Source organism: Muscardinus avellanarius, assembly GCF_963383645.1.
Source record: "Muscardinus avellanarius genome assembly, chromosome: 15".
In the NCBI taxonomy this organism is placed as follows: Eukaryota; Metazoa; Chordata; class Mammalia; order Rodentia; family Gliridae; genus Muscardinus; species Muscardinus avellanarius.
The window spans coordinates 22579557-22590257 of record NC_137801.1 but is presented as its reverse complement, the minus strand read 5'-3'; the positions used below and the strand labels follow the sequence as shown (position 1 = coordinate 22590257).

The window sequence follows — 10701 nt, the reverse complement described above, 5'->3', positions numbered from 1 at the left end:
GAGCTCCCGCCATGCGGCCCTCCTGCTCTCCCAGCCATCTCCTCACGTTGATGGCTTCTAATACTCACCGTGGGAGGGTTTACACCACGGAAATGAGCAAGTAGTACAAATCGGGGGTCTCTCACTTTTCTTTTTGTTGTTTGTTTTAACCACAGGAGATCTGTTTGTAAAACAATCACCAGCTACTAAGTGGCCAAACTGTGGATTCAAATATAAGTCTCTTATCCTGAAGCCCATACCCTTTCCAGAAAACAAGTTCCAACAATCAGTGCACGGCCAGGCTGCGGGCAGTGGGCTCTGGAAGACGGCTGCCCGGCTGCCCAGAGGCTCCTGTCCCTGCCCGACACGCCGCACGGGGACACCCGATCAGACCCAAGTGTTATTAGTAAACACGTCTGAGCCTTTCCCTTGTCTGTGTTGAGCTAAAGATTCGACTTAAATTACAAGGGCTGAGGAAGCTGGAGACAGGATTTATAGGGTAATAATAATGTGCTCTCCTCTATGGCTCTTCTCATCTTCAAAGCACTTTATAGCCATTTACTAATTAGTCCTGGGCTGCACTCTGCAGGTACAATGAGCAGCGATGGGTGAAGCCAGCAGTGCTGGCAAAGAAGCAGGTGACCCGCGTCCGCTTTCAAGCGCCACTTGCTTCTGTTGTTGAAATCAACTCACACGAGCACTGGTGTTTGAATCCTTGGCATTTGAAGTATAGAGTGGTTATTGTTGCTTTCTGAGGCTGAGATCCTCCCTGAGAAAATCATCCCAAGCCCTCCCTCTGGGGAAAGGGAGCTGAAAGTGTTTTAAAAGAGTCATAAATCTCTATCCTCGCAAATCTACACATAGCACATTACCCTACACCGGGAAAGAAGAATAAGCATCAGTAAGTTTACCAGAACTGTGGAAGTACGTGAGAGGTGGTGTAGGGTCAGGAGCCAGGAGCCGGGGCTCGGTCCTGGTGCCAGCACTGCCTGGCAGGTGGGCCTGGGTGACTCACCTGACCTCTCTGATCCTGTGTCCTCATCTGTGGGACAGGACTGACGCTACATACATGCATCTGCCCCAGGTCTGCTGTAAAGATGCACTGAGCCCCATCTGCAACAGCACTTCTGAGTGAGCCTGAGCCTGCCTCCCTGACAGGCGAGGGTGTCGTTAATTATCTGGCCAGCCTGAGCTTGTGAGGTTGGCAGAGGCAGGAGGGCGACAGGTGCAGATCACACTGCCCGCTGTCACTGCTGAGATGCTGAGGCTGGTCCCCGCGAGCTTGCTCCCACGCTGCCAGCCACCCTCTGCTAGAATCGGAGTTGGGGACGCTGCGCACGGGGGGGGGGGGTCTGTAGCGAGCCTTGGCTCAGTGGGCAGCGGAGCCCAGTGCACGCCCCTCCATGCAGGAAAGGTGACCAGAGCCGTCCTGAAGGACTGTGCCTTGCAGCCCTAGGGGGAGGGGCCGGAGCTTGGGGCACCTTCCTGCGGGCAGCCAGCTGGGCGGGGTCAGAGGAGGTTCCAGCATGGCCAGCTGGCTTGGTGAGCAGGGGCCACTTCCCAATAGAATCATCTAGAGAGTTTAAGCAAAACCCAGATGTCCGTGCCGCAGTTTATGGGAGTCTGGATCCACAGAGCGGGGCTGAGGGCAGAGGAGGAGCTCCTATAAAGCTCCCTGGGAGACTCTGAGGAGCCAAGGCCACACTCTGGTCTCTCCCGCTCTTTGTATCACAGAGAGGACAGGACTGCACAGAGAGGCGGTGGCACAGCTGGTGAACGGCAGGGCAGGACGCAGGGTGGCTCTGCGCCCCGCGAACGCCAAAGGTTTCAGGTCAGGGGGCAAAGTACTGTCACGGTGAAGGAACCCAGAGGTGGGCATCTCCTTAGCTGGCCTCCTGAGAACATTCTGGAAGCTGGGAATGCAGGGAGGAGAGGTACCTTTCACCAGCTGCACAAAACCCACAGCCCATTCCCTTCAAGTGGTAAGAATGGTCTCCAAGAGCCACTAGGGGAAGACATGAGTTTCAGGAGAGAAAAATTTAAAACTTGACAGAAGTCACAGAGACAGAGGCTTTGGGAGACGGCGGGGGGAGGGGGGCGGCATTTTTGTTTTACTTTTCCTGGAAAAATTACTTTATCATAATCCATGAGTTTATTTTTTACAGCTAGGGAATATAAAGAAGGAAAGACAGGAGGAGCGGCCCAGCCAGGGTACTAGGACTCAGGTCCGGCACAGCGGGGCTGCCGGGCGCGGAGGGCTGCGGTGTGAGTGGAAGGCCGCCGTGATGACCTTCTGCGACCTCCAGGGAGCGGCCATGGGCGCGGACACGCGTGTGGACCAGCAGCCTGGCTGGCCCCTCTCAACGCTGCTGTTTTCTAGAGCTTTCCATTGGCAAACGCGGCCTCCTGGAACTGAGGGACAAAGGTTTTGAAATAAGCCCTGGTGGGAAAGAGGGGCGAAAAAAAACTGTGGTTAGCACAAACAACTTGGAAAAAAAAAAAAAGTGCAACTCCGAGCTTTCGACCTAACGCAGAACAGTTGTTATTTATTGTTCATGCATCTTGGCTTGGATTCTCCTCCTCTGCTGATGCAAAGCCCTCTGGAGTTTTTCAAGGGAGGCACACGCAGTTCAGCACTGTGCTATCTCTCACGGATATTTAAAGGGCCTGTGCGCAGACCTTCCTGGCTGACGATTCCTATTAGACATCAGTGTGCAGGTTTCTTTTACTTTTTTGGTACTGGGGATGAAACCCAGAAGGGTATTCTACCTTTGAGCTACACCCCCAGCCCTATTTTGAAACCGGGTCTCACTGAGTTGCAGAGGGCCTCACTAAAAGTAGCTGAGGCTGTCTGCGAACCATGATCCTCTGGTCTCAGCCTCCTGAATGCTGGGATGATAAGCGTGCGCCACCACGCCGGCGAATATGCAGGTGTGTGCTGCCCTTCCTCAGGACAAGGACAAGGGCCCCCCTATCCAAGCTGTAAGACAGTGACCATTCTGGCCACCCATTATCTTGGCTATCTAAGATACCAGCAGGGTTGCGTTTCCCCTCAGTCGGACCTTTGACTTCATACACAGAAGATCTAGTAAGGATTCCTAAATGCTCATGATCTGCATTTAGCTCCAAGCATATGTAGTCTGGTCTACTGGAAAGGAAGCCAGGCTGGGTATTATGAGAACCTTCCCTAAAGACATGGTAAGGTCCGGGGCAGACCCTGTGGGCGCCCAGACACCCAGATTTCTAATTAGGAGTGGAGACTCATTCCACAGCAGCCAAAGCTGAGCTCTCTGTGCCCGACGCTGTGCAAGACAGTGAGATGACCCAGATGCGGCCCTGGCCTCGTGAGAGGGACTCAGTTTAAAGGGAGCGGTAAGCCGGGCATGGTGGTGCACGCTTGTGATCCCCGCGATTGGGAGGCAGAGACAGGAGGATCGCGCAGGTTCGAAGCCAGCCTTGCTGGCTTAAGAGACCCTGTTTCCAAATAAAAATATAAAAATAGGTCTGGGAGTGTAGCCCGGAGGTAGAAGGGTTTCCAGGAATCCCAGTACCACCAAAAATAAATAAATAAATAAATAAATAAATAAATAAATAAATAAATAAATATAAAAGGAACAGCAGACACACAAGTACTGGGGGCACATGCAGAGGGGCATTAGAGACAGGCAGAGGAGGCCCAAGGCAGAGGAGGCCCAGGGCAGAGGCCCACTGGCAGGGTGGGAGCTGCAGGGGCGCGGGCGGGGTCCCCTGGTCCTTCCATCGACCCCACACAATTATAGTCACACCTTAGGTATCTAGAGGCCTCCCCAGCAACCTTGCCTTCCAGAACAAGGACTGGGAAGGGCCACCAGGACCATGCACCACCATCAGCACCACACAATCTATTTTATTTAGGCTTTGGTTCTATGGAGCCTGGTTCCTGGATGATGACAAGCAGCCAGTTGGGAGTGGAGGAGCTAACTTAAAGCCGGAGGCAGATTTGCCGTAGTACGTGAGACCCACCTTGGAGAGAGAACCCAGAACTGCTTAGGATTCACAGCTCCAACAGGGTCCTGGGGTGTAGGGTGAAAAGCCCCCCACCATCGAGGCCCTGTGGTCATCGCTAGATCAGAGCGGCCCCTGGCCACTTGAATGCCTGGGCTCTTCCTCAGTCCCAGCCTCCAGGCGGCCTCTCTGCACCATTTAGATGTTGGCTCCTCTCTCTGGATGCTTCTCTCTGCCTGTAACTTGTGCGACACTGAACGTCATGGGTCGAGCTCTCTCTCTTCCTCCCTCTTCCTCCAGATGCAATCTCTCCCCTAGTCCCTCCCTGCTCGGGCTCCCTGCGCAGAGCAAGGTCAAGGTCGTGGTTACTGGGTTACTCGAGGCTTGCATCACCCTTAGCAGAACACTCCGGGCTGCTCTCCAGCCCTCCTTCCCCTCCCAAACTTTCAGTCCCACATTCCTCACCACCTGTGGGACATTCTGACCTGGAAGTTGCTTTGTAATTTAAAGCAGCGTGTCCCGCATGGATGTTTTCATCCGCGCACGATGCCTCTGAAGTGCCCTGGCCAATTTGTACCTGGGTGACAGTCCCAGCTTCCCTCTCAACCAGCCCCACGGCTTCCTACAACCCCTGCAGCGGATTCCTTCTCAAGCTTCTTCCCTCCTCCCCGAGGTCCCCCCAGCCTGGGTGACACTGCCATCCAGCCACTTCCCACTAGGTGTGAGGCCCATAGCTAGATGAATTCCCTTGGATTCCCTAACCAAGACCTTAGTGTTTCCCAAACTCCAACTGGCTCTTGGTGACTCTCACAATCTGGCTCTAACTTGCTTTAAAAAATTACCCTTTTGCTCCATTACAGTTTTTTTGAGTCACAAACCCCTTTGAGAAACTAAGAGAGCAGAGGATCCTCCTCCTAGAAAAAGTGCAGGGGCCTCCCCCAAATACACATGCCACATGCAAATGGAGAGTATCAAGGTCCCCCAAGCCCATCCAGGGCCCAGGACCTCAGCCCCGGGGCTCCATGTCGCCCCTGGAGACTGCCTGCTCTTCTCACATGGACTAGCTCCCATCCTGGGGCTCCATTTCCATCCAGGCCAGATGCCCTCGCTCCCTGGCCTTGTGCTTCGTGGAGGCTGTGGTCCAGGTGTCCATGCCCTCTCTGCCAGGCCACACTGCCCTCCCTGGACAGGGAGGGACCACAGGCCTCCCTTGGAATGCTGTCCACGAAGGTTAATGAATGCAGCTCCTGATGGCCACCAGTGCGCAAGGAACATCTGAAAGCATGCCCGCTGCTCGCCGTGTGAGGAGGCGGGAGAAACAGCAATCGTAGGAAGCAATCGTGTCATAGTTACGGAACCAAGAACAAAACAAGTCTAGCCTCAGGTTTCGGCTTCTGCAGACACCTAGAAGACAGGCATGCAGTCCTGGTCGATGGCTCTGAGTCAGGCCAGCTCTCGCCTTCTCTAACACTTAGGGCTCAAGGTCCTGGCTCATGATTATGATGCCGGGGCACAACCATCGTCCTTACGATGAGGTGGCGGAAGGAGCCCCACACCTAGAGCAAGGCAGGCCAAGAGGCCCTGGGCTCTGTTGCCCTACGGTGAGCAGGAGTGATAAGCTCATCCAGATGTGTGGGACAATGTGAGGGCCATTTGTTTGTTAACCTGGACACTTGATATTGGGAGGGAGGGAAATGGGGAGGGGGGTACCAAGTACTGTGTGAATTTATGCCCCTGTCAACATGATCTACATTATGATGGGAGAATATAATGCACCAATTAAAAAAAACGTTTCAGGGGGCCAAGAATGGCAGCGCACCCTTGTAATCCCAGCATTTGGAGGCTGAGACAGGAGGATCGCGGTTCGCAGACAGCATCAGCTACTTGGTGAGGCCCTTTTCAACTCAGTGAGACCCTGTTTCAAAATAAAGAATATAAAATAGGGTTGGGGTGTAGCTCGTAGGTAGAATGCCCCTGTGTTCCAATCTCAGTGCCACAAAAAATAAAAGAAGAAGAAAAAGAAAAGATAAAATTAAAAGGTGCAGGGGGCCGCCATTTTGCTGGAGTCTGGATGTGTGACCAGGGAGAGCCTAGTGGCCTTTGTTCTGAGAGGCAGAGAGCAGGCTGCTGCCAGCCTCTGTGCCCCACCTGCTGCTTCAAGTGCGCCGCGGAGGGTCCCCGGCCATGATGCAGGAGGCTCTTGGAGAACAGGCAGCAGCTCCTCTGCACCGGGCCTCCCAGCGAGTCTGACGACTGCATGGCGCTGGCTGCGGTGATCACCCTGGGCACTGGCTAGCGCCGGGCAGCCTCGGCTCTGGGTAGGGAACCGAGTATCTTGGGCCCAAAAGCTAACCTACCAGCTGTTTTTTCCTGGAAACTTCTGAGGGAAGGGGCTGCAAGGTCCTTCCACAGAAAGGGGTTGGCAAGAGGGAGCCTGCTTGAAAGGCAAGCTCTTTCCTTTTCAGAAAGTTCTAAAGTTTCCTGTGTGTCCTGGGCTTTCCCTGCCAGGGCAAGCTGCGTGCCGCCAAGGGGAAGCGTGGCGAGGGCTATTTAAAGGCGAGACGCTGCCAGCTGTTTGCAGTGGGCGCTTCTCAGCTTGGCTCCTCATCAAGCCAGTTAGGGGAGGGGGAGGGGAAGCAGGGGAAAAGAGCGATTGGCTCCCACCCATTGAGAGATGTTTTTAAAGCACTGTTTTCATTTATTTCTCTTTTTATCAGAGAAAATGGAGAGCTGCCCAGAGTACAGCTTGCTAATGGCACTAGTTATCTGTCATCTTTTTAAGACATCTGTGACCTGAAGGCAAAATGTATGGCAAGCTTCTGGCGTGGATGCTGCGGTGAGGGCGCCTTGCCTCCTCATTAGCTGGCCTAGAAGGGGCCCCAGGAGAGAGGCCTGGAGCCAGCCAAGCCCCTCACTGTGCTCACCCTGGAAGGGGATCTATTTTAGACCAAGTTAGAGCTCCACCACCCCAGGATAAAGTAAGGTCCCGACCCTTTTCACTGACCTCGGCCCTTTCTTCAGGGTGTGAGAAAATCACAACCCAAGGTAATTCAAGAGTCTCAGGAGAATAAAGCTTAGAGAAAAAGATTCCAGGCCCAGACCATGTCCATCCTGCACAGATTCCGAACAGGAGGGGAGGCGGCCCAGGCTCCAGCTCACAGGCACAGCATGTGTAGGTGCGGAGTCAGAATGCTGGGTCTCGGGCCCAGGGCCAGGCTCCCCGTCATCTCCACAGCTGAGAGCTGAGTCTGATGGCCTCCGAAGCCTACGTTTGCTGAATGTGAAGGCTGTTAGCGCATGTGGGCTCTGGGGCCAGCCAGACCTGAGCTCCAGACCTGCCATGCTCCCTACTAGTTGGCTCCCTTGGCAAGGGATGTTAGCTTTAGTTTGTCAAGTGGGAATAATTGTGCCCACTTTACAGGGTTTTTGCAAGGATTCAATGAGATGGTCCAAGTAAACACTTGGCGTGGTACCTGGTATAACAGATGATCGATAGATGGCAACCGTTACCATGGGGATCAAGCTGGGTCTAAGGGGGAGAGGCTTGGAGTCTGGGGAAACAGCCACAGCACGTACACGTGTCTGCAGAAGAGGGAAACCTTCATGGAGAGAGAGGTGCTGGGGTCCTGCCCTCAGCTCATCCTTTTCCCTGTGGCTTCTTGGATCAAGCCCTCCCTTCCCACTGATTGTATGAGCTGGAAGCCAGAGGCGTAGAGATGGCTGTTCTCAGGGCTGGACACTCGGCCACAGCCATTAAGACCATGTGTAGCTTTTGAAATTCAGCCCCAAGCTGCTTGTGGCGTACTGGTGGTATCTCAGGGTGAACGCAGAAGCCAGAGGCGCCTCTAGACCCTCGCTCCTCCTCTGCCCACACCTGCTGGGCAAACTGCTTAGGTGCAGTCAAAGGCTTGGGCAGGGACAAGGTCGCAGCTGTGGGCTGGAGGGGTGTTTAAAAATCGCATGGCTCTGGCTGCCAGGACAAGGGCAGTGTTGGTTGGTCTGGTCCTTAGACAGACCTTTCTGTTTTCCAAAAGTCTAAACAAACTGCCTTCTTCCAATACAGGACTTGAATCCTGGAATTCAAAAATGCTTTTCTTTGGGCAATTGTAAGATGAAACATATGATGTTTGCTTGAGCCAGGCCAATGCGGTGGTGGGAGGGGTGGGAGCAGTGGTTCAGGGACACGACCCTCACTGTCAGGAAATCAAGTCAGAGGTCGTTTTTGCAAATCGAGGCAAGTTCTAGACATCTAAGTCGCACTGCTTTTCCCAGTTTCATTCTGCAGCTGTGATTTCAACTGGCACATGTTTTTAATCAGTCATATGAAAAGCGACTGTGGTCTGGAAATCAAAGCAGTCCTGTAAATAGTGTAAGACAAGTCCCGCTAATCATGCCTCGTGGTCTTGCTGGTCCTCATTGTCCTGAACCGCCACTGTAAATACGGACTCACCCGGGGTCCTCGCCTCAAGTCAAAGCGTCACCCTTGCGAAAGGATCTCAACAAAGAGACCCAATTCGATCTCGATGCCCTCCATCCCAGACTCTCCAAAGGCCCATGTGACCGCTACCCACCCGCTCACGATGGCTCAGTGAGCAGGTGACAGGCACGATGGGAGCTGGCTTTGTAGTTGTGCCCTGGGCGATGGCCGCCTGGCTCTTGTGTGGGCTCCAGGAACAAACAAGTGGTTGTAGCAGCTCATGCTGCCAAACGGGCCGACCCGTGAATGGGCCTGCTTTGTTTCCAGGGGCTTGTAAAATGAGGACTTCACACACTTGGGCTGCGAAGGCTCGATAGTTCCTGGGAGCGGAGGGTCACACGCTCACGGCACTGGGCGGAGCCCCGGCTCGCAGCTGGACGTCTCTCTTCTTGCTGGATGCCAGGGCACACGGAGCACAGACCTTGGGCCCAGCCAGGGTCTCTCTTGGTGTGAGGTGTTTTGATTCCTGTCTAGACTGTTCTTCCACAGCTCGCCTCCTCGCCCGTGAGAAGGCTGAGCCTGTGGTCTCAGTATGTGTTGAATTAAGTTAAACGCTGTTTCAGAGATCCGTTTCTAGACATCAAAGTACTGGGATGAACTGGTTCCTGCCAAACCGTAGGGTGTTTTCAAATACCAGAGTGGTCAAAATCACCTAGCGGTTCTCTCCCCTCTGGAGCCCCCTGGAGCTCACTGGGCCCTTGCGGTTTGCAGCCAGTCTCACATGTGGGGGCCAGGATTGCTCCAAGGGGCTGCAAGCATCTCTGTTCTCTTGGCATCCCCAGTGCAGTGTAGGAGAGGGGGACGGAGGAAAGCACAGGGCCAGCTGGACAAATGAGGGGGGGGTCCTAACGGGTTCCTGGGCCTCAGGGGCCACCAGGCTGGCCGCCTCCTGGGCTTCCATCTCAGCATGCCCACATAGGTCATACACCAGCCCTCCCCTCCCCCCGATTATAAGCCCTGGAGGGCAAGACCACTGGCTACATGCATCCATCTTTGTACCCCAGCTTTGAGTACGGTGCCCAGCACACAGCAGCGGTATACAGACTTCTCAAACAAATATAAGTATTTGGCTTGTTTGAAGATATACTTTAGAATGGCAGAATTCTGTAACAGAAGGAAACTTCAGAAGTTACACAGTCAATCATTACAGGGAAGAGAAAACTAAAGGCTGGAGAGGTTGGAATGGTCCCCTTAAAAGGGCTGTGATGATTGTATGTCCACCCAGTCCAACTCTGTAAGCCCTTCAAGGGCTGAACCTGGGGACAGTGCGTCCTTTGTCCCTGGGCTCATCTTCCTTGGGGCTTCATAGCAGGTGAATGTCAATCAGGCCCCAATCGTAGCCCAGAGCCAGGAGGTGGAGTGGGAGCCAGGCCAACCCCCAATTCTTATAACCTGCTTGAGGACGGGTGGCGGAGGCAGCTGCCTGCCGCCTGGCCACTGAGAAGGGCTGGAACGATGGGTGCACTTGGCTGGGCTGGGGCTGAGGGATGCGGTGCTGCCTGGGCCCGGGGACCGTGCTGGCCAGGTCCTCTGCTGCTCTTCCCAGGGCTGCCCGAGCAGGAGCAGGCACAGGCCACGATATGCAGAGGTCCATGCGGGTGCCCACGGAGGGTGCTGGGACCTCACCACCAAGCTGACCCCAGGGAGGTGGGTGACGGATCAGCTCACCTGCAGGGGAGAAGCGGCCGCCTGTCTGATGGCAGTGAGTCACCCCAAGGTCACAGATGACCCTCTACTTCTTAGTCAGCACAGGGAAAAACCAAAGGAAGGTCCTCAGAGAGGAAGCGCTCAAGGTACGCGCAGGCCTGACCACGAGTGTGGGGTCCAGGCACCAGGCACACTGCAGCTGGACGGTGCCCCGGCTTCCACGCAGCACTGCGGGCCATCGGCCTAAACCCAGCCTGGTTCTAGTCCCAAGGAACTGAGTACAGTTAGAACATCAGCTCTTTGGGGCATAAAACATTCCCTTTCTCACAGAGTCCATCAGGGGCTGTCTGCCTGCTGGTAAGTCTGCTTCTCGCCTTAGATCTGAGCAGCCAGGGGCAGCAGCTCATGGCTTCCCAGGGCCCCGGCTGCTAGCTTTTGGTCACCCCAGCTCTGGGTCTTGGCCCTCCTAGGTGTTCACAGATGGCCCTCAAAGATCTGGGGGCAGGAGCTGTGAGGTGGCTTCGGTCCTTCCTTTCTTTACCATGAACCTGAAGCCCTGCGGCTAGAATAATTTCCTCAGATGTCCGGATCTCTGGGCTTCAGACAGAAGAAAA

General features: G+C 54.5%; 1 protein-coding gene across 1 annotated transcript in view; it reads right to left on the bottom strand.

Moving 5' to 3' along the window:
• Positions 1 to 2355: 2355 nt before the first annotated feature.
• Positions 2356 to 10701, bottom strand: part of BABAM2 (BRISC and BRCA1 A complex member 2) — a gene marked incomplete at both ends in the record, with an annotated part of 453631 nt that continues 445285 nt past the window's right edge. The window contains one exon of the mRNA XM_080711179.1: positions 2356 to 2419. Coding sequence (XP_080567305.1) covers positions 2356 to 2419 — 64 coding nt within the window. The remainder of the gene's footprint in view (positions 2420 to 10701) is intronic.